Source organism: Engystomops pustulosus, chromosome 11 (assembly GCF_040894005.1).
Source record: "Engystomops pustulosus chromosome 11, aEngPut4.maternal, whole genome shotgun sequence".
NCBI lineage: Eukaryota > Metazoa > Chordata > Amphibia > Anura > Leptodactylidae > Engystomops > Engystomops pustulosus.
In genome coordinates this window covers 85,412,966-85,438,494 of record NC_092421.1, presented here as the reverse complement: position 1 = coordinate 85,438,494, position 25,529 = coordinate 85,412,966, and the positions used below count along the sequence as shown (strand labels likewise).

Here is a 25,529-nt window from a genome sequence, read left to right as displayed (position 1 = left end):
CCCTGAAAACTTCAAAGAAAATTCCCCCTATTGACTTTCGCAGCAGCACCTGTGTCATATGACATCACCAGCGGTATAAGCCGTGCACCAGTGTGACATCACATGACCAGGGATATAACGAGCCGTGCACCTGTGTGACATCACATGACCAGGGATATAACGAGCCGTGCACCTGTGTGACATCACATGACCAGGGATATAACGAGCTGTGCACCTGTGTGACATCACATGACCAGGGATATAACGAGCTGTGCACCTGTGTGACATCACATGACCAGGGATATAACGAGCTGTGCACCTGTGTGACATCACATGACCAGGGATATAACGAGCCGTGCATCTGTGTGACATCACATGACCAGGGATAGAACGAGCCGCGCACCTGTGTGACATCACATGAGCCGCGTGACATCACATGACCAGGGATATAATGAGCCGTGCACCTGTGTGACATCACATGACCAGGGATATAACGAGCCGTGCACTTGTGTGACATCACATGACCAGGGATAGAACGAGCCGCGCACCTGTGTGACATCACATGAGCCGCGTGACATCACATGACCAGGGATATAATGAGCCGTGCACCAGTGTGACATCACATGACCAGGAATATAACGAGCCGTGCACCTGTGTGACATCACATGACCAGGGATATAAGAAGCCGTGCACCTGTGTGACATCACATGACCCGGGATATAACGAGCTGTGCACCTGTGTGACATCACATGACCAGGGATATAAGAAGCCGTGCACCTGTGTGACATCACATGACCAAGGATATAACGAGCTGTGCACCTGTGTGACATCACATGACCCGGGATATAACGAGCTGTGCACCTGTGTGACATCACATGACCAGGGATATAACGAGCTGTGCACCTGTGTGACATCACATGAGCCGCGTGACATCACATGACCAGGGATATAATGAGCCGTGCACCTGTGTGACATCACATGACCAGGGAGATAACGAGCCGTGCACCTGTGCACCTGTGTGACATCACATGACCAGGGATATAACGAGCCGTGCACCTGTGTGACATCACATGACCAGGGATATAACGAGCCGTGCACCTGTGTGACATCACATGACCAGGGATATAATGAGCCGTGCACCTGTGTGACATCACATTACCAGGGACCGCTGTTTATCCATGTAAACCATGAAGCTTCCTACAGAATGACAGCAAGCAGAGATCTAGAAAACCGGGAGGAATTTATACAGAAAGTATATTTGGGAATTGTGTAACTTTCCGCTGCATTATTTCCTGGACGACCCGTTTAAGTATTAACTGTACAGGTTTGGTCACTACTGCGGATAATAAGCGGTTCTGCACCTCTGTCAGTGCCGGTTCTGATACTTTGATAATTAATGAAGGTGATAACAAGCGTCAGCTGCCACCGGGTCATGATCCATAGGAGTGTCGGGATCTCTGCAGATGTGACGACGCCTTCCCAGACATGTTAATTCCCTCGTTATCCGGGACCTAATGACCTGCACGGATAACAAAGGGATTATCGGAGCAGCGAGCCGGCTACAAGACCACAGCGAGGGAGACATGATGTAACCACAGATCTTGTATCACCAGATGTGTCCCGCTATCATTCCATCACTTCCCCGCGCTGAGGTTTGGCTTTCCGCTCGCAGGAACAAGTTCTGTTACATGATAACCCGATTGAGGTTTTACCTCGGGGGCGAGTCGATGCCCCTGGGGTCGCCCCGGGAGGCCTGTACTATGGCTGTAATGGCAAGGCCGGGCTGGTAGCCGCGATTCTGCCCGGGAACCCGATGCTGCTCCTGTGGACTCCTAACAACGTTACGTCCGTCCTAATGGGATCGCAGTCTATTATCTCACTGGCTCCATTTTAATTTCTGCCGACTAAGCAAATCCCCGAGATGATTGCACATAATAGATGAGCTTGTTGCAGCAGACGGACACGGTGTAGGTGTAAGCAGAATACAATCCCTACTATTAGGGGCCCCGGCGGGGTGTTTGAGTCGTCGTCAATAAGCATTAGACCCATTAGCCGATCCATACGACCTCCTCCAGGACCGGAGTCGGATTAGTCGTGTTGTATGGATCTTCCTGTATCTATACATGCAGCGATGCCCGGTCTCTTCTCATTCACAGGAATCTGAGATTTTTATGTTTTATGCTATTGAGAATCGATCTGCAGATTAAAATGTCACTATTTTTTAGCTGTCAGATGGGCAGGGCCGAGACATCTCCAGGACCACCCACTTGACAGTAGAGAGTCTAATTAGCATAGTTTCAGGCTCTTTATTAGCAGGGTGGTCCCAGGATGGAGGTGCCTGTGTGGCTCCGCCCATCTGACACTAAAGAAAATTCCAGCCATGCATTTAGCTTTGCTGCCAGATGGGAAGGGCCAGTACATCTCCTCCAGTACAGGACCACCCACTTGACAGTAGAGAGTCTAATTAGCATAGTTTCAGACTCTCTACTCTCCATCCATATCAATATCAGTGGAAGGACGCCTATTAAAGGGGTTGTCCAGTGATTGAAATGCAAGGATTCTTTCTTCTTGAAACAGCGCCACACCTGGCCGTGGTTATTGCCGGTATTGCAGCTCAGCTGCATAGAGGTGAATGGAGCTTAGTTGCAGCACCACGCATCACGCATGGCCAGGAGAGGAGCACTTTTTGGAAGAAAGCAGCCATGTTTTACAACCCCTGGACAATGGATAAATAAAGGGGGCAAAAGGGGTATCATCACTTGGGGAGCCCCATAATCATGAATGGAGGGTGTTGCATCAGTCTAACATTCAATTTGTAATGCTGCAAACAGAAAAATAGTCAGTCCTTTTGGCTTACAGGGCATGATAAATGCCCCCGCAGTGCTCGTTTGCCCCTCTAGAAGGGCAGAATCATCCGCTCCCCCTTGTATCCAGGAAGGGCAAATTCGCACAAGACCGTAACCTGTTTCTGCTTTCGATCAATGGCTGATTCTAGGAAGCCTAAGGGTTTTTTGGAGGGCAAAAATAATAGATAACCCACCCATACAATCCGTCCTCACTATCGGGTCCTGTCTGACCCCCATGTGACTTGTTCCTTTCTTGCAGATATCTGGATCAGATTGAAGACTTGGAGGCCACGGACACGGAAGACACCAAGTTAAATTATGGAATTGTCATTGATTGCGGCAGCAGCGGCTCGCGGGTCTTCGTCTACTTCTGGCCGCCGCACAACGGTAACCCACACGACCTCCTGGATATCAAGCAGATGAGGGATCGCAGCAGCAAACCAGTGGTGAAGAAGATCAAACCCGGTACGGAGGCAGTGATAGTCCACCGAATTTCTTCATAACATAGGATTTGGTTTTTAGGAGTTGTCTTCACTGGCACAAGCAGACCCGCTGCATTACTACAGGTGATAAACTCCTGGAAAGCTCTGCTGCGGCTTGGGCGTGCGTCGGGGAGCTCTGCTGTGGCGTGCTCCGGGGGAGCTCTGCTGCGGCTGGGGCGTGCTCCGGGGGAGCTCTGCTGCGGCTGGGGCGTGCTCCGGGGGAGCTCTGCTGCGGCTGGGGCGCGCTCCGGGGGAGCTCTGCTGCGGCTGGGGCGCGCTCCGGGGGAGCTCTGCTGCGGCTGGGGCGCGCTCCGGGGGAGCTCTGCTGCGGCTGGGGCGCGCTCCGGGGGAGCTCTGCTGCGTGTACTGGGACTATGCAGTGATGCTCTGCAGCACAACAAGTGATGAAGCTGCTGAAGAACCTCTTCTTGTGGAGAGTGGATTTATCAACCATTGTTTGGCACAACAGGAGACACTTAATACTACAGTGATGTGTAAGAGGTGCTGCAGGTGCTGCCACGTGGCTCATCCCTTTATTATAAAGTGGTGACATCACAGAGTGACTGTTATACATCATTAATCTTTGCTGTGTGATAGAGGCCTGTTTTATAAGTATGTGCTGCCCCCTAGTGAATATTCTGGGATATTGCAGGATTAGTTCTTGCACAGACTCCTGCTGTCACGTGAACATTAGTTTTCAGCTTCCACAGTGATATATAGCGATGCACACAGTGATATACAGGCGGTCCCCTACTTAAGAACACCCGACTTACAGACGACCCCTAGTTACAAACAGACCTCTGGTAATTGGTACCTTATTGTACTTTAGTCCTAGGCTACAATAATCAGCTATAACAGTTATCACCGGCGTCTGTAATGAAGATTTATCATTAATCCTGGTTCTTATAACAACCCAACATTTTCAAAATCCAATTGTCAGAGATCAAAAAATATTTGGCTGGGATTACAATGATAAAGTATACGGTTCCGACTTACATACAAATTCAACTTAAGAACAAATCTACAGAACCGATCTTGCATGTAACCCAGTGACTGCCTGTATAGTGATGCACACAGTGATATATAGTGATATGCACACACAGTGATATATAGTGATATGCACACACAGTGATATATAGTGATATGCACACGGTGATATATAGTGATATGCACACGGTGATATATAGTGATATGCACACGGTGATATATAGTGATATGCACACACAGTGATATATAGTGATATGCACACGGTGATATATAGTGATATGCACACAGTGATATATAGTGATATGCACACGGTGATATATAGTGATATGCACACGGTGATATATAGTGATATGCACACGGTGATATATAGTGATATGCACACGGTGATATATAGCGATATGTACACAGTGATATATAGTGATATGCACACGGTGATATATAGTGATATGCACACGGTGATATATAGTGATATGCACACGGTGATATATAGTGATATGCACACAGTGATATATAGTGATATGCACACAGTGATATATAGTGATATGCACACGGTGATATATAGTGATATGCACACAGTGATATATAGTGATATGCACACAGTGATATATAGTGATATGCACACAGTGATATATAGTGATATGCACACAGTGATGTATAGTGATATGCACACAGTGATATATAGTGATATGCACACAGTGATATATAGTGATATGCACACGGTGATATATAGTGATATGCACACGGTGATATATAGTGATATGTACACGGTGATATATAGTGATATGCACACACAGTGATATATAGTGATATGCACACAGTGATATATAGTGATATGCACACGGTGATATATAGTGATATGCACACAGTGATATATAGTGATATGCACACAGTGATATATAGCGATATGCACACAGTGATATATAGTGATATGCACACGGTGATATATAGTGATATGCACACAGTGATATATAGTGATATGCACACAGTGATATATAGTGATATGCACACAGTGATATATAGTGATATGCACACGGTGATATATAGTGATATGCACACAGTGATATATAGTGATATGCACACAGTGATATATAGTGATATGCACACGGTGATATATAGTGATATGTACACGGTGATATATAGTGATATGCACACAGTGATATATAGTGATATGCACACGGTGATATATAGTGATATGCACACGGTGATATATAGTGATATGCACACGGTGATATATAGTGATATGCACACAGTGATATATAGTGATATGCACACGGTGATATATAGTGATATGCACACAGTGATATATAGTGATATGCACACAGTGATATATAGTGATATGCACACGGTGATATATAGTGATATGCACACAGTGATATATAGTGATATGCACACAGTGATATATAGTGATATGTACACGGTGATATATAGTGATATGCACACGGTGATATATAGTGATATGCACACGGTGATATATAGTGATATGCACACACAGTGATATATAGTGATATGCACACGGTGATATATAGTGATGCACACAGTGATATATAGCGATATGCACACGGTGATATATAGTGATGCACACAGTGATATATAGTGATATGCACACGGTGATATATAGCGATATGCACACAGTGATATATAGTGATATGCACACGGTGACGTATAGCGATGCACACAGTGATATATAGTGATATGTACACAGTGATATATATAGTGATATGTACACGGTGATATATAGTGATATGTACACGGTGATATATAGTGATATGCACACAGTGATATATAGTGATATGCACACAGTGATATATAGTGATATGCACACAGTGATATATAGCGATATGCACACACAGTGATATATAGTGATATGCACACAGTGATATATAGTGATATGCACACACAGTGATATATAGTGATATGCACACAGTGATATATAGTGATATGCACACAGTGATATATAGTGATATGTACACGGTGATATATAGTGATATGCACACGGTGATATATAGTGATATGCACACGGTGATATATAGCGATATGCACACGGTGATATATAGTGATATGCACAGGGTGATACAGGCGGTCCCCTACTTAAGGACACCCGACTTACAGACGACCCATAGTTACAGACGACCCATAGTTACAGACGGCCCTCTCTCCCCCTGTGACCTCTGCTGACCTCTCTGGATGTTACTATAGTCCCAGGCTGCAATGATCAGCTGTAAGGTGTCTGTAATGAAGCTTTATTGATAATCCTTGGTCCAATTACAGCAAAAAATTTTGAAACTCCAATCGTCACCGGGGCAAAAGAAAAAAATTTATCTGGAACTACAACTATAAAATATACAGTTTCGACTTACATACAAATTCAACTTAAGAACAAACCTCCAGACCCTATCTTGTATGTAACCCGGGGACTGCCTGTATATAGTGATGCACACAGTGATATATAGTGATATGTACACAGTGATATGCACACGGTGATATATAGTGATATGCACACGGTGATATATAGTGATATGCACACGGTGATATATAGTGATATGCACACGGTGATATATAGTGATATGCACACACAGTGATATATAGTGATATGCACACACAGTGATATATAGTGATATGCACACAGTGATATATAGTGATATGCACACGGTGATATATAGTGATATGCACACGGTGATATATAGTGATATGCACACGGTGATATATAGTGATATGTACACGGTGATATATAGTGATATGCACACACAGTGATATATAGTGATATGCACACGGTGATATATAGTGATATGTACACGGTGATATATAGTGATATGCACACACGGTGATATATAGTGATATGTACACGGTGATATATAGTGATATGCACACGGTGATATATAGTGATATGCACACAGTGATATATAGTGATATGCACACAGTGATATATAGTGATATGCACACAGTGATATATAGTGATATGCACACAGTGATATATAGTGATATGCACACAGTGATATATAGTGATATGCACACGGTGATATATAGTGATATGCACACGGTGATATATAGTGATATGCACACAGTGATATATAGTGATATGCACACAGTGATATATAGCGATATGCACACGGTGATATATAGTGATATGCACACAGTGATATATAGTGATATGAACACAGTGATATATAGTGATATGCACACAGTGATATATAGTGATATGAACACAGTGATATATAGTGATATGCACACAGTGATATATAGTGATATGCACACGGTGATATATAGTGATATGTACACGGTGATATATAGTGATATGCACACGGTGATATATAGTGATATGCACACGGTGATATATAGTGATATGCACACGGTGATATATAGCGATATGCACACGGTGATATATAGTGATATGCACACGGTGATATATAGTGATATGCACACAGTGATATATAGTGATATGCACACGGTGATATATAGTGATATGCACACAGTGATATATAGTGATATGCACACAGTGATATATAGTGATATGCACACGGTGATATATAGTGATATGCACACGGTGATATATAGTGATATGCACACAGTGATATATAGTGATATGCACACAGTGATATATAGTGATATGCACACGGTGATATATAGTGATATGCACACGGTGATATATAGTGATATGCACACAGTGATATATAGTGATATGCACACGGTGATATATAGTGATATGCACACGGTGATATATAGCGATATGCACACGGTGATATATAGTGATATGCACACGGTGATATATAGTGATATGCACACAGTGATATATAGTGATATGCACACAGTGATATATAGTGATATGCACACGGTGATATATAGTGATATGCACACACAGTGATATATAGTGATATGCACACGGTGATATATAGTGATATGCACACAGTGATATATAGTGATATGCACACAGTGATATATAGTGATATGCACACAGTGATGTATAGTGATATGCACACAGTGATGTATAGTGATATGCACACAGTGATATATAGTGATATGCACACAGTGATATATAGTGATATGAACACAGTGATATATAGTGATATGCACACAGTGATATATAGTGATATGAACACAGTGATATATAGTGATATGCACACAGTGATATATAGTGATATGCACACGGTGATATATAGTGATATGTACACGGTGATATATAGTGATATGCACACGGTGATATATAGTGATATGCACACGGTGATATATAGTGATATGCACACGGTGATATATAGCGATATGCACACAGTGATATATAGTGATATGCACAGGGTGATACAGGCGGTCCCCTACTTAAGGACACCCGACTTACAGACGACCCATAGTTACAGACGACCCATAGTTACAGACGGCCCTCTCTCCCCCTGTGACCTCTGCTGACCTCTCTGGATGTTACTATAGTCCCAGGCTGCAATGATCAGCTGTAAGGTGTCTGTAATGAAGCTTTATTGATAATCCTTGGTCCAATTACAGCAAAAAATTTTGAAACTCCAATCGTCACCGGGGCAAAAGAAAAAAATTTATCTGGAACTACAACTATAAAATATACAGTTTCGACTTACATACAAATTCAACTTAAGAACAAACCTCCAGACCCTATCTTGTATGTAACCCGGGGACTGCCTGTATATAGTGATGCACACAGTGATATATAGTGATATGCACACACAGTGATATATAGTGATATGCACACACAGTGATATATAGTGATATGCACACGGTGATATATAGTGATATGCACACGGTGATATATAGTGATATGCACACAGTGATATATAGTGATATGCACACGGTGATATATAGTGATATGCACACAGTGATATATAGTGATATGCACACAGTGATATATAGTGATATGCACACGGTGATATATAGTGATATGTACACAGTGATATATAGTGATATGCACACGGTGATATATAGTGATATGCACACAGTGATATATAGTGATATGCACACAGTGATATATAGTGATATGCACACAGTGATATATAGTGATATGCACACAGTGATATATAGTGATATGCACACGGTGATATATAGTGATATGCACACGGTGATATATAGTGATATGCACACGGTGATATATAGTGATATGCACACACAGTGATATATAGTGATATGCACACACAGTGATATATAGTGATATGCACACGGTGATATATAGTGATATGCACACGGTGATATATAGTGATATGCACACAGTGATATATAGTGATATGCACACGGTGATATATAGTGATATGCACACGGTGATATATAGTGATATGCACACACAGTGATATATAGTGATATGCACACGGTGATATATAGTGATATGCACACAGTGATATATAGTGATATGCACACGGTGATGTATAGTGATATGCACACGGTGACGTATAGCGATGCACACGGTGATATATAGTGATATGCACACAGTGATATATAGTGATATGCACACAGTGATATATAGTGATATGCACACGGTGATATATAGTGATATGCACACACAGTGATATATAGTGATATGCACACGGTGATATATAGTGATATGCACACAGTGATATATAGTGATATGCACACGGTGATATATAGTGATATGCACACAGTGATATATAGTGATATGCACACGGTGATATATAGTGATATGCACACAGTGATATATAGTGATATGCACACAGTGATATATAGTGATATGCACACAGTGATATATAGTGATATGCACACGGTGATATATAGTGATATGCACACGGTGATATATAGTGATATGCACACAGTGATATATAGTGATATGCACACAGTGATATATAGTGATATGCACACGGTGATATATAGTGATATGCACACAGTGATATATAGTGATATGCACACGGTGATATATAGTGATATGCACACGGTGACGTATAGCGATGCACACGGTGATATATCTGTATCTTTTGTTTGTTCCTCTAGGCGTCTCTACAATGGCAGCTACTCCAGATAAAGCCAGTGACTACATGAAGCCCCTCTTATCTTACGCGGCATCGTACATCCCCAAAGCGAAGCACAAGGAGACCCCCCTGTACATCCTGTGCACCGCGGGCATGAGGGTCCTGCCGGAGAGGTGAGCGCTGTATGTTCTCTGCATTATACACCTACTCGTGGCTGTACTATATATACGTGACCCGTGTTCTGGTCAGCCAGCAGAGCGCCATCCTCCAGGACCTGGTGAAGGACGTCCCCCAGGAATTTGACTTTCTTTTCTCGGAGGCTCACGCTGAGGTCATCTCCGGAAAGCAAGAAGGTAACGCACAGCGCGGAAGCCTCATGTTGTGGACAGTATGGAGCGCGACTGCCGGAGAGTTAGGAATTAGTTTCAGGTTTTGTAGCTTTGTCCTCACACTGCTGTGCTCTGTGCTCTCTGCAGTGTTGGGTATTGCCCTGCACATCTGTGTAATTATACCTTTGTGTGTGTTGTTAGTAGCAGCAGGACTGTAAAATATGGATTTATATTCCAGGATTGGAAATTTAAAGGGTTTGTCCTCTCACTGCTGTTCTCTTGACTCTCTCTGCCATGTAACAGCTGTAGCAGGCTTCTTGTTGGATAGTACAGCAGTGATGTAGAGGGAAGGGACTGCAGAACATTTAAGCGGGAAGAGCACAGCAGTGTGAGGACACGGTATCAGGGCTGGGAAAAATGTAATTATATCTTAGGACTGTAGCTTCTGGGGGCATGTCCTCACACTGCTGTGCTCTACATCACTATATTATTCAACACAAAGCTTTCTGTGGATTTTATGGAAGTGTAGGGGACGTGGAGCAGCTCAATGCAGAGAGCTAAGAGCACAGCAGTGTAAAGCTACTATCCTGGAATATAAATCCATATTTCTTAGTCTAGCTACTGCTAACATCAAACGCAAAGGTATCCTTACACAGCTGTGCAGGGCCAATACCTAACACTGGCTGCAGAGAGCACAGAGCACAGCAGTGTGAGGACGACCCCGCCCCCAAAGCTGCAATCCAGACATAATTACACAGCTCTCCAGGCTGTCTGCAGCCTGTATGGTCACCCCTATATGTACAACCCCCCTTATATGTGCGTTTGTGCCCCCTGCAGGTGTCTACGCCTGGATCAGTATTAATTTTGTACTTGGACGGTTTGACCACGTCGTGGACGGTGAGTAAAAATATGTGAATAAATGGGGGAGATTCAGAGCAATTATCAGTGTTTGATCTTAACGAGGGGGCGGTTTTTTTTTTTTATAAAGGGGTGTGGCTTGTGGCGCACCAACATTTTGATGCCCAGCACCTGTTTAGTATAAGTTTACAGTGTTGTAATAACGCATTAAAGGGTTAATATTAACTATCTGACTTTTGGTTTCTTTGCTCTGTTGCTTCTGTAGATGAAGATGCGGTGGTTGCAGTCACTATAGGAACGCAAGAAGATGCCATTATCCGCAAAAGAACAGTGGGCATTATAGATATGGGCGGGGGCTCCCTGCAGATTGCCTATGAGGTCCCGAAAACAATGACATTCCCCTCTGCAGAGCATGTAAGTACAAAGGTCGGGATATTTGGCCGCATCATATATGGGAGAGCAGTACAAATCATCTATACGTCCTTACCTCCAGTGTGTACACAGTGACTGCACCAGCAGCAGAATAGTGAGTGCAGCTCTGGAGTATAATACAGGATGTAACTCAGGATCAGTACAGGATAAGTAATGTCATGTATGTACACAGTGACTGCACCAACAGCAGAATAGTGAGTGCAGCTCTGGGGTATAATACAGGATGTAACTCAGGATCAGTACAGGATAAGTAATGTCATGTATGTACACAGTGACTGCACCAGCAGCAGAATAGTGAGTGCAGCTCTGGGGTATAATACAGGATGTAACTCAGGATCAGTACAGGATAAGTAATGTCATGTATGTACACAGTGACTGCACCAGCAGCAGAATAGTGAGTGCAGCTCTGGAGTATAATACAGGATGTAACTCAGGATCAGCACAGGATAAGTAATGTCATGTATGTACACAGTGACTGCACCAGCAGCAGAATAGTGAGTGCAGCTCTGGAGTATAATACAGGATGTAACTCAGGATCAGTACAGGATAAGTAATGTCATGTATGTACAGTGACTGCACCAGCAGCAGAATAGTGAGTGCAGCTCTGGAGTATAATACAGGATGTAACTCAGGATCAGTACAGGATAAGTAATGTCATGTATGTACACAGTGACTGCACCAGCAGCAGAATAGTGAGTGCAGCTCTGGAGTATAATACAGGATGTAACTCAGGATCAGTACAGGATAAGTAATGTCATGTATGTACACAGTGACTGCACCAGCAGCAGAATAGTGAGTGCAGCTCTGGAGTATAATGCAGGATGTAACTCAGGATCAGTACAGGATAAGTAATGTCATGTATGTACACAGTGACTGCACCAGCAGCAGAATAGTGAGTGCAGCTCTGGGGTATAATACAGGATGTAACTCAGGATCAGTACAGGATAAGTAATGTCATGTATGTACACAGTGACTGCACCAGCAGCACAATAGTGAGTGCAGCTCTGGGGTATAATACAGGATGTAACTCAGGATCAGTACAGGATAAGTAATGTCATGTATGTACACAGTGACTGCACCAGAAGCAGAATAGTGAGTGCAGCTCTGGAGTATAATACAGGATGTAACTCAGGATCAGTACAGGATAAGTATTGTCATGTATGTACACAGTGACTGCACCAGCAGCAGAATAGTGAGTACAGCTCTGGAGTATAATACAGGATGTAACTCAGGATCAGTACAGGATAAGTAATGTCATGTATGTACACAGTGACTGCACCAGCAGCAGAATAGTGAGTGCAGCTCTGGAGTATAATACAGGATGTAACTCAGGATCAGTACAGGATAAGTATTGTCATGTATGTACACAGTGACTGCACCAGCAGCAGAATAGTGAGTGCAGCTCTGGGGTATAATACAGGATGTAACTCCGGATCAGTACAGGATAAGTAATGTCATGTATGTACACAGTGACTGCACCAGCAGCAGAATAGTGAGTGCAGCTCTGGAGTATAATACAGGATGTAACTCAGGATCAGTACAGGATAAGTAATGTCATGTATGTACACAGTGACTGCACCAGCAGAATAGTGAGTGCAGCTCTGGGGTATAATACAGGATGTAACTCAGGATCAGTAGAGGATAGTAATGTCATGTATGTACACAGTGACTGCACCAGCAGAATAGTGAGTGCAGCTCTGGGGTATAATACAGGATGTAACTCAGGATCAGTACAGGATAAGTAATGTCATGTATGTACACAGTGACTGCACCAGCAGCAGAATAGTGAGTGCAGCTCTGGGGTATAATACAGGATATAACTCAGGATCAGTACAGGATAAGTAATGTCATGTATGTACACAGTGACTGCACCAGCAGCAGAATAGTGAGTGCAGCTCTGGAGTATAATGCAGGATGTAACTCAGGATCAGTACAGGATAAGTAATGTCATGTATGTACACAGTGACTGCACCAGCAGCAGAATAGTGAGTGCAGCTCTGAGGTATAATACAGGATGTAACTCAGGATCAGTACAGGATAAGTAATGTCATGTATGTACACAGTGACTGCACCAGCAGCAGAATAGTGAGTGCAGCTCTGGGGTATAATACAGGATGTAACTCAGGATCAGTACAGGATAAGTAATGTCATATATGTACACAGTGACTGCACCAGCAGCAGAATAGTGAGTGCAGCTCTGGGGTATAATACAGGATATAACTCAGGATCAGTACAGGATAAGTAATGTCATGTATGTACACAGTGACTGCACCAGCAGCAGAATAGTGAGTGCAGCTCTGGAGTATAATGCAGGATGTAACTCAGGATCAGTACAGGATAAGTAATGTCATGTATGTACACAGTGACTGCACCAGCAGCAGAATAGTGAGTGCAGCTCTGGGGTATGATACAGGATGTAACTCAGGATCAGTACAGGATAAGTAATGTCATGTATGTACACAGTGACTGCACCAGCAGCAGAATAGTGAGTGCAGCTCTGGAGTATATACACTCACCGGCCACTTTATTAGGTCCACCATGCTAGTAACGGGTTGGACCCCCTTTTGCCTTCAGAACTGCCTCAATTCTTCGTGGCATAGATACAACAAGGTGCTGGAAGCTCCTCAGAGATTTTGCTCCATAGTGACATGATGGCATCACACAGTTGCCGCAGATTTGTCGGCTGCACATCCATGATGCGAATCTCCCGTTCCACCACATCCCAAAGATGCTCTATTGGATTGAGATCTGGTGACTGTGGAGCCATTTGTGTCCAGTGACCTCATTGTCATGTTCAAGAAACCAGTCTGAGATGCTTCCAGCTTTATGACATGGCGCATTATCCTGCTGAAAGTAGCCATCAGATGTTACAGGGTACATTGTGCTCATAAAGGGATGGACATGGTCAGCAACAATACTCAGGTAGGCTGTGGCGTTGTACCAAGGGACCCAAAGACACCATGACACCAGCACCACCAGCCTGACCCGCTGATACAAGGCAGGATGGATCCATGACACCACCACTACCAGCCTGACCGCTGATACAAGGCAGGATGGATCCATGACACCACCACCACCAGCCTGAGCCGCTGATACAAGGCAGGATGGATCCATGACACCACCACCACCAGCCTGAGCCGCTGATACAAGGCAGGATGGATCCATGACACCAGCACCACCAGCCTGAGCCGCTGATACAAGGCAGGATGGATCCATGACACCACCACCACCAGCCTGACCCGCTGATACAAGGCAGGATGGATCCATGACACCACCACCACCAGCCTGACCCGCTGATACAAGGCAGGATGGATCCATGACACCAGCACCACCAGCCTGACCCGCTGATACAAGGCAGGATGGATCCATGACACCACCACCACCAGCCTGACCCGCTGATACAAGGCAGGATGGATCCATGACACCCCCACCACCAGCCTGACCCGCTGATACAAGGCAGGATGGATCCATGACACCAGCACCACCAGCCTGAGCCGCTGATACAAGGCAGGATGGATCCATGACACCACCACCACCAGCCTGAGCCGCTGATACAAGGCAGGATGGATCCATGACACCACCACCACCAGCCTGACCCGCTGATACAAGGCAGGATGGATCCATGACACCCCCACCACCAGCCTGACCCGCTGATACAAGGCAGGATGGATCCATGACACCACCACCACCAGCCTGAGCCGCTGATACAAGGCAGGATGGATCCATGACACCACCACCAGCCTGAGCCGCTGATACAAGGCAGGATGGATCCATGACACCAGCACCAGCCTGAGCCGCTGATACAAGGCAGGATGGATCCATGACACCACCACCACCAGCCTGAGCCGCTGATACAAGGCAGGATGGATCCATGACACCACCACCACCAGCCTGACCCGCTGATACAAGGCAGGATGGATCCATGACACCACCACCACCAGCCTGACCCGCTGATACAAGGCAGGATGGATCCATGACACCACCACCACCAGCCTGACCCGCTGATACAAGGCGGGATGGATCCATGACACCACCACCACCAGCCTGAGCCGCTGATACAAGGCAGGATGGATCCATGACACCACCACCACCAGCCTGAGCCGCTGATACAAGGCAGGATGGATCCATGACACCACCACCACCAGCCTGACCCGCTGATACAAGGCAGGATGGATCCATGACACCACCACCACCAGCCTGACCCGCTGATACAAGGCAGGATGGATCCATGACACCACCACCACCAGCCTGAGCCGCTGATACAAGGCAGGATGGATCCATGACACCACCACCACCAGCCTGAGCCGCTGATACAAGGCAGGATGGATCCATGACACCACCACCAGCCTGAGCCGCTGATACAAGGCAGGATGGATCCATGACACCACCACCACCAGCCTGACCCGCTGATACAAGGCAGGATGGATCCATGACACCACCACCACCAGCCTGACCCGCTGATACAAGGCAGGATGGATCCATGACACCACCACCACCAGCCTGACCCGCTGATACAAGGCAGGATGGATCCATGACACCACCACCACCAGCCTGAGCCGCTGATACAAGGCAGGATGGATCCATGACACCACCACCACCAGCCTGAGCCGCTGATACAAGGCAGGATGGATCCATGACACCACCACCAGCCTGACCCGCTGATACAAGGCAGGATGGATCCATGACACCACCAGCACCAGCCTGAGCCGCTGATACAAGGCAGGATGGATCCATGACACCACCACCACCAGCCTGACCCGCTGATACAAGGCAGGATGGATCCATGACACCACCACCACCAGCCTGAGCCGCTGATACAAGGCAGGATGGATCCATGACACCACCACCACCAGCCTGAGCCGCTGATACAAGGCAGGATGGACCCATGACACCACCACCACCAGCCTGACCCGCTGATACAAGGCAGGATGGATCCATGACACCACCACCACCAGCCTGACCCGCTGATACAAGGCAGGATGGATCCATGACACCACCACCACCAGCCTGACCCGCTGATACAAGGCAGGATGGATCCATGACACCACCACCACCAGCCTGAGCCGCTGATACAAGGCAGGATGGACCCATGACACCACCACCACCAGCCTGACCCGCTGATACAAGGCAGGATGGATCCATGACACCAGCACCACCAGCCTGAGCCGCTGATACAAGGCAGGATGGATCCATGACACCACCACCACCAGCCTGACCCGCTGATACAAGGCAGGATGCATCCATGACACCACCACCACCAGCCTGAGCCGCTGATACAAGGCAGGATGGATCCATGACACCAGCACCACCAGCCTGAGCCGCTGATACAAGGCAGGATGGACCCATGACACCACCACCACCAGCCTGACCCGCTGATACAAGGCAGGATGGATCCATGACACCACCACCACCAGCCTGACCCGCTGATACAAGGCAGGATGGATCCATGACACCACCACCACCAGCCTGACCCGCTGATACAAGGCAGGATGCATCCATGACACCACCACCACCAGCCTGACCCGCTGATACAAGGCAGGATGGATCCATGACACCACCACCACCAGCCTGACCCGCTGATACAAGGCAGGATGGATCCATGACACCAGCACCACCAGCCTGAGCCGCTGATACAAGGCAGGATGGATCCATGACACCACCACCACCAGCCTGACCCGCTGATACAAGGCAGGATGCATCCATGACACCACCACCACCAGCCTGAGCCGCTGATACAAGGCAGGATGGATCCATGACACCACCACCACCAGCCTGAGCCGCTGATACAAGGCAGGATGGACCCATGACACCACCACCACCAGCCTGACCCGCTGATACAAGGCAGGATGGATCCATGACACCACCACCACCAGCCTGACCCGCTGATACAAGGCAGGATGGATCCATGACACCACCACCACCAGCCTGACCCGCTGATACAAGGCAGGATGCATCCATGACACCACCACCAGCCTGAGCCGCTGATACAAGGCAGGATGGACCCATGACACCACCACCACCAGCCTGACCCGCTGATACAAGGCAGGATGGATCCATGACACCAGCACCACCAGCCTGAGCCGCTGATACAAGGCAGGATGGATCCATGACACCACCACCACCAGCCTGACCCGCTGATACAAGGCAGGATGGATCCATGACACCACCACCACCAGCCTGAGCCGCTGATACAAGGCAGGATGGATCCATGACACCAGCACCACCAGCCTGACCCGCTGATACAAGGCAGGATGGATCCATGACACCACCACCACCAGCCTGAGCCGCTGATACAAGGCAGGATGGATCCATGACACCACCACCACCAGCCTGAGCCGCTGATACAAGGCAGGATGGATCCATGACACCACCACCACCAGCCTGACCCGCTGATACAAGGCAGGATGGATCCATGACACCAGCACCACCAGCCTGACCCGCTGATACAAGGCAGGATGGATCCATGACACCACCACCAGCCTGAGCCGCTGATACAAGGCAGGATGGATCCATGACACCACCAGCCTGACCCGCTGATACAAGGCAGGATGGATCCATGACACCACCACCACCAGCCTGACCCGCTGATACAAGGCAGGATGGATCCATGACACCACCACCACCAGCCTGACCCGCTGATACAAGGCAGGATGGATCCATGACACCACCACCACCAGCCTGAGCCGCTGATACAAGGCAGGATGGATCCATGACACCAGCACCACCAGCCTGACCCGCTGATACAAGGCAGGATGGATCCATGACACCACCACCACCAGCCTGACCCGCTGATACAAGGCAGGATGGATCCATGACACCACCAGCCTGAGCCGCTGATACAAGGCAGGATGGATCCATGACACCACCAGCCTGACCCGCTGATACAAGGCAGGATGGATCCATGACACCACCACCACCAGCCTGACCCGCTGATACAAGGCAGGATGGATCCATGACACCACCACCACCAGCCTGAGCCGCTGATACAAGGCAGGATGGATCCATGACACCACCACCACCAGCCTGACCCGCTGATACAAGGCAGGATGGATCCATGACACCACCACCACCAGCCTGAGCCGCTGATACAAGGCAGGATGGATCCATGACACCACCACCACCAGCCTGACCCACTGATACAAGGCAGGATGGATCCATGACACCACCACCACCAGCCTGACCCACTGATACAAGGCAGGATGGATCCATGACACCACCACCACCAGCCTGACCCGCTGATACAAGGCAGGATGGATCCATGACACCACCACCACCAGCCTGACCCGCTGATACAAGGCAGGATGGATCCATGACACCACCACCACCACCAGCCTGAGCCGCTGATACAAGGCAGGATGGACCCATGACACCACCACCACCAGCCTGACCCGCTGATACAAGGCAGGATGGATCCATGACACCACCACCACCAGCCTGACCCGCTGATACAAGGCAGGATGGATCCATGACACCACCACCACCAGCCTGACCCGCTGATACAAGACAGGATGGATCCATGACACCACCACCACCAGCCTGACCCGCTGATACAAGGCAGGATGGATCCATGACACCACCACCACCAGCCTGACCCGCTGATACAAGGCAGGATGGATCCATGACACCACCAGCACCAGCCTGAGCCGCTGATACAAGGCAGGATGGATCCATGACACCACCACCACCAGCCTGACCCGCTGATACAAGGCAGGATGGATCCATGACACCACCACCACCAGCCTGACCCGCTGATACAAGGCAGGATGGATCCATGACACCACCACCACCAGCCTGACCCGCTGATACAAGGCAGGATGGATCCATGACACCAGCACCACCAGCCTGAGCCGCTGATACAAGGCAGGATGGATCCATGACACCACCACCACCAGCCTGAGCCGCTGATACAAGGCAGGATGGATCCATGACACCACCACCACCAGCCTGACCCGCTGATACAAGGCAGGATGGATCCATGACACCACCACCACCAGCCTGAGCCGCTGATACAAGGCAGGATGGATCCATGACACCACCACCACCACCAGCCTGACCCGCTGATACAAGGCAGGATGGATCCATGACACCACCACCACCAGCCTGACCCGCTGATACAAGGCAGGATGGATCCATGACACCACCACCACCAGCCTGACCCGGTGATACAAGGCAGGATGGATCCATGACACCACCACCACCAGCCTGAGCCACTGATACAAGGCAGGATGGATCCATGACACCACCACCACCAGCCTGAGCCGCTGATACAAGGCAGGATGGATCCATGACACCAGCACCACCAGCCTGAGCCGCTGATACAAGGCAGGATGGATCCATGACACCAGCACCACCAGCCTGACCCGCTGATACAAGGCAGGATGGATCCATGACACCACCACCAGCAGCCTGAGCCGCTGATACAAGGCAGGATGGATCCATGACACCACCACCACCAGCCTGAGCCGCTGATACAAGGCAGGATGGATCCATGACACCACCACCACCAGCCTGAGCCGCTGATACAAGGCAGGATGGATCCATGACACCACCAGCACCAGCCTGACCCGCTGATACAAGGCAGGATGGATCCATGACACCACCAGCACCAGCCTGACCCGCTGATACAAGGCAGGATGGATCCATGACACCACCAGCACCAGCCTGACCCGCTGATACAAGGCAGGATGGATCCATGACACCACCAGCACCAGCCTGACCCGGTGATACAAGGCAGGATGGATCCATGACACCACCAGCACCAGCCTGACCCGCTGATACAAGGCAGGATGGATCCATGCTTTCATGTTGTTGACGCCAAATTCTGACCCTACCATCCGAATGTCGCAGCAGAAATCGAGACTCATCAGACCAGGCAACGTTTTTCCAATCTTCTACTGTCCAATTTCGATGAGCTTGTGCAAATTGTAGCCTCAGTTTCCTGTTCTTAGCTGAAAGGAGTGGCACCCGGTGTGGTCTTCTGCTGCTGTAGCCCATCTGCCTCAAAGTTGTACGTACTGTGCGTTCAGAGATGCTCTTCTGCCTACCTTGGTTGTAACGGGTGGTGATTTGAGTCACTGTTGCCTTTCTATCAGCTCGAACCAGTCTGCCCATTCTCCTCTGACCTCTGGCATCAACAAGGCATTTCCGCCCACAGAACTGCCGCTCACTGGATGTTTTTTCTTTTTCGGACCACTCTCTGTAAACCCTAGAGATGGTTGTGCGTGAAAATCCCAGTAGATCAGCAGTTTCTGAAATACTCAGACCAGCCCTTCTGGCACCAACAACCATGCCACGTTCACAGACCACAAATCACCTTTCTTCCCCATACTGATGCTCGGGAGAACTGCAGGAGATTGTCTTGATCATGTCTACATGCCTAAATGCACTGCCGCCATGTGATTGGCTGATTAGAAATTAAGTGTTAACGAGCAGTTGGACAGGTGTACCTAATAAAGTGGCCGCTGAGTGTATATGTTTATATGTGACATGATGTTGGTAGCAGGACGTCCTCTATTTTGTGGCTTGGATTCATTTCAGGAGGAAGTAGCAAAACTGATGCTCGCAGAGTTCAACCTGGGATGTGACCTGCAGCACAGCGAGCACGTCTACAGGGTGTATGTGACGACCTTCATGGGTTTCGGAGGGAATTTTGCCCGCCAACGATACGAAGACTTAGTGTTCAATCAGACTGTGACCAAAAATAGGTAAATGATCCCCTTTCAGTCCAGGTGCATGGATGAGGGAAGTGACGGCTGCTCCGGGTGCATTTCTGGCTTGACCTTTAGGTGACTGTTGGTTGTTCTGCCCCCTATTGGCTGAATGTGGAACAGAACAATGTAACATTGGGGCAGATTTACTTACCCGGTCCATTCGCGATCCAGCGGCGTGTTCTCTGCGGTGGATTCGGGTCTTCCGGCGATTCACGAAGGCAGTTCCTCCGACGTCCACCAGATGTCGCTGCTGCGCTGAATGCACTGGAGTTCATCAAGCCGGGCCGGGTGCAGGTAAGCACGTGTCCAGTGGCACTTTTTATTTTTTTTAAATGCGGCGGTTTTTCCGAATTCATCAGGTTTTCGTTCGGCCACGCCCCCTCACCCCCCCACCCCCCGTGCACCAAAAACCCGGGGCAATTCAGGGAAAATCGGCGCAAATCGGAAATATTCGGGTAACACGTCAGGAAAACGCTAATCGTGCCCTTAGTAAATGACCCCCATTGTGTACATCCCTGGAGTTTCTCTCATACACTTCTATTGTATATTTGTAGGGTGCTGGGAGAACAGAAGGGAATGAGCCCCAGCTCTCCGTATGTGGACCCCTGCCTCCCAGTCGGCCTAAAGGACAAGATTCAGCGGCAGGACCAGGACTTCCATATCCAGGGAAAAGGGAACTGGGACAGCTGCCGGCAGCTCCTGGAGCCGCTCTTATCCAAATCCAATGACTCTCAGGCCTATCTGAACGGCGTGTACCAGCCGGCTATCGATTACTCCAACAGCGAGTTCTACGGATTCTCCGAGTTCTTCTACTGCACGGAGGACGTTCTGCGCATGGGGGGGGCATACAACAACAACAAGTTCTCCAAAGCCGCCAAGGTAGGTGGCCGTGACCTGGCACATGTCACAGCGGTGATAATGGTTTCTACATGTCCCCCTTCTGCTCTTCCCTACAGGATTACTGCAGCATGCCCTGGACAACGCTAACGGAGCGCTACAACAATGGTCTGTACTCGTCTCATGCCGACCAGCACCGACTGAAGTGAGTCATACAACGGGGCAAAGTGACAGTGACATTACTGGGATAACACTGTGAGCATTGGCCGCAGCCAGTGAAGGAACAGGACAATGTATCCCACTGTATATCCAATATAGATCAGGATATGTCCTATTCTTCCATTTTACGGATGCTTGAGGAATCTGCCCAGCACATCCTTACAATGGAGGGCACTAACCAGATGTGAACGCAGCCTTAGACTGTCTCCTATAAGTTACTACCATCGATCAATTGGTTTAGTTTATACCCGACAATTTCTGCAATCTTTGCTGCGTTTTGTGGTGCATGGAGTTGTAACCAGGACACTCATTAGCCTCGCACCTCTACCTGTGTCCAGAATAGTTGCCAAATGTGTCACATAAAGTCTAATGGAGCAGATAATCCCAGGATTTGGGCAGGTTTTGCTCAGTAATGAATTGTCAATGTATTTCAGATATCAGTGTTTTAAGTCGGCCTGGATGCACAAGGTTCTTCATGACGGTTTCCACTTTCCATACGATTATTCCAACCTGAAGACGGCGCAGCTGGTGTATGACAAGGAGGTGCAGTGGACGCTGGGGGCCATGCTCTACAAGACCCGCTTCTTGCCTCTCAGGTACATGATCTGGAATATACAATGTATCAGGGGGTCCAGAGAGATAATAGGAAGTTTTACAACTATTTCCAGCTTACTTTCTACTTATTAAAGGGGCGATCCTGTGACATCAGTTTATTTTACTATACACAGGAGGCAGGATAACTTTCTGATGTTTGGGGGGTTCATTGAGACCCCCATGATCACAATAATAGGGGTACGTTGTGCATGCGCCCTGCTGCCCTATTCATCTCTTGGCCACTGCTGGAAGTAGAAAATGAATGAAGCAGCCAAGCGCATGCTGCAACTACTGCCCATTTGGGGGTACGGACCTCCTTTTTTGCCAGTTGGGGATCCCTACTGATCAGCAAGTTATCCCTATTCAGTGTATAGGGGAAACTTTTTTCATCACAAATATCCCCCTTTTAGTAGGAGGGCTATCAGGGATGGCTCCCCATTGTAACAAATCTTCCCCATCCACTGGGTCCCCTACTTATCACAAGAACAGGGGTCCCCAAGTCCTTTTGACCCCATTTATTACTATGTGACTGGCAGAGCGCTGCACTTGGCTCAGTCCTATAGAAATGATTAGAGCCCGGATGGCACATTGGCGCCTTCTTTCATTCACATCCCAATTATTACCTCTGCTTTCCTGTGTCGCTCCTGTAAGGGTCCCGTGGGCCAATACAATGTGTGGGAGGGAGTCGCCCTCCCCTATACTGACCCTCATTTTGTCTTCTACAGGGATATCCGGCAGGAGAGCTCTCGCCCCGCGCACGTCAGCTGGTACCGGATCTCCTTTGTCTATAACCACTATCTGTTCTTCGCCTGCATCCTGGTGGTCCTGCTGTCCATCATCCTGTACATCCTCCGGCTGAGGCGTATCCACAGGAGACTGGCGCGCGCCTCCGCTCTGGACTTGTTACTGCTGGAGGAGGGGGTCCATATAGTAGCAGAACCGGCTCTCCCCAGATAATGCCGGTGCAGACGCCAGTATTTGGGGGGGGGGGGGGGGGGTTAAATGTTAAAGATCACAGATGTTTTCTCTTTTGCCAATTATGTGGACCGTCTTTTCTCCATCCTTGTGCTCCAGTCTGAGTTGGAACTAGAATTTTTTTTTTCTTACATACTTTAATCCCTATGAATAATCCCTTCAATCATAAGAGGTGAAAGAGAAAACATTGTATGAAGTGCGAGCGTCTCCTATACATTGTAACGGCAGCCATTGTCTTCTACATTACCAGCCAATCAGATCACTGCCTGTGCACCCAATGATCTAGATTCTGATTGGCTTATAAAATGCGTTCCCCAATGGCTGCCTATATACCCGTGTATGGATGACGCAGCACCAGTCTATTTCTGTTTTGAGGCAGCAGTTGATATATTGGGCTCGGTTTTTCAGAGCTAAAGTCGAATCATTCCATTCCAGGTATTCAGGATTCCGGGGATTGGTCCTGGGATCTGGTGGTTATTCACCGCACACACAGAAGAAATGTGATAGCATCATGTCTCCCAGTGCAATCCTGCGTTATACATTCCTCTTGTTCCTGGGGGGGGGGGGGGGGGGGGTGAGATACATTGTATCTCCAGATACTTTACATTCCAAAGGTGAAATATCCGGCAGCTGAGAGTTTTGTTATATACATTGGAGCCCAATAACTATGCAGGGACAGGATGTGCCCAATTTGCCACATAAATTCATGGTAATCCCATCCAAGCTTGGACTGATGTATATACTGGGTCATTACTTTGGTGCCTATTGTGACCAATCACAAAGCACCTTTTAATTTTTACAATTTTCTGTGATTGGTTACTGTTTGCAACAAAGACGGTTCTGATCCTTCCAATAGAAATGATTACGACCCCTCCAATGGTGCCGAGGTGGGTTGTGCAATGATCATGTGAATATTTTAAAACTTTATGAAGTCTCCCCTAAAAACCAGACCCGTTCTGGGCTGTCGGACATGTTGGTTATTTCTCCATACATTGCAGATTTTGGTGTGGAAAACCCAGTGTAATACAGTAGCATTAAAGTGACTAGTAAATGGTGCGTTGTTTTTTTTCTTCCACGGAAAATTTGGATGCAATTTTTATTTTTTTTTGTGTACATTGAAGTCTATGGGAGAGTGAAAACCGAAATCAAATCTGCACCAAGATGTGAAACAAGACAGGTAAAAAAACTGCAACACTAAATAGACAAATCTGTATGGAAAATGCACATAGAAGCCGTGCGCATTGGATGCAGATTTTCATGTGGCTTTTCCGCACGACAACCCACAGCGTCTGCAGATTTGATGCCATAGATTTATTGTTGGCTTAGTCCTTTGTTGTCGGGTGTCGCTGTCTCA

The 25,529-nt window shown here is 47.7% G+C and overlaps 1 protein-coding gene across 1 annotated transcript in view; it reads left to right on the top strand.

Annotated features, from left to right (window-relative positions):
• Positions 1-24,746, top strand: part of ENTPD7 (ectonucleoside triphosphate diphosphohydrolase 7) — a 33,203-nt gene extending 8,457 nt beyond the window's left edge. The window contains exons 4-13 of the mRNA XM_072131261.1: positions 3,085-3,290; positions 10,244-10,394; positions 10,471-10,574; positions 11,388-11,447; positions 11,674-11,822; positions 21,378-21,544; positions 22,105-22,429; positions 22,507-22,592; positions 23,041-23,202; positions 23,926-24,746. Of these exons, the coding sequence (XP_071987362.1) occupies positions 3,085-3,290; positions 10,244-10,394; positions 10,471-10,574; positions 11,388-11,447; positions 11,674-11,822; positions 21,378-21,544; positions 22,105-22,429; positions 22,507-22,592; positions 23,041-23,202; positions 23,926-24,157 (1,642 nt within the window). The 3' untranslated portion in view covers positions 24,158-24,746. The remainder of the gene's footprint in view (positions 1-3,084; positions 3,291-10,243; positions 10,395-10,470; positions 10,575-11,387; positions 11,448-11,673; positions 11,823-21,377; positions 21,545-22,104; positions 22,430-22,506; positions 22,593-23,040; positions 23,203-23,925) is intronic.
• Positions 24,747-25,529: the final 783 nt, after the last annotated feature.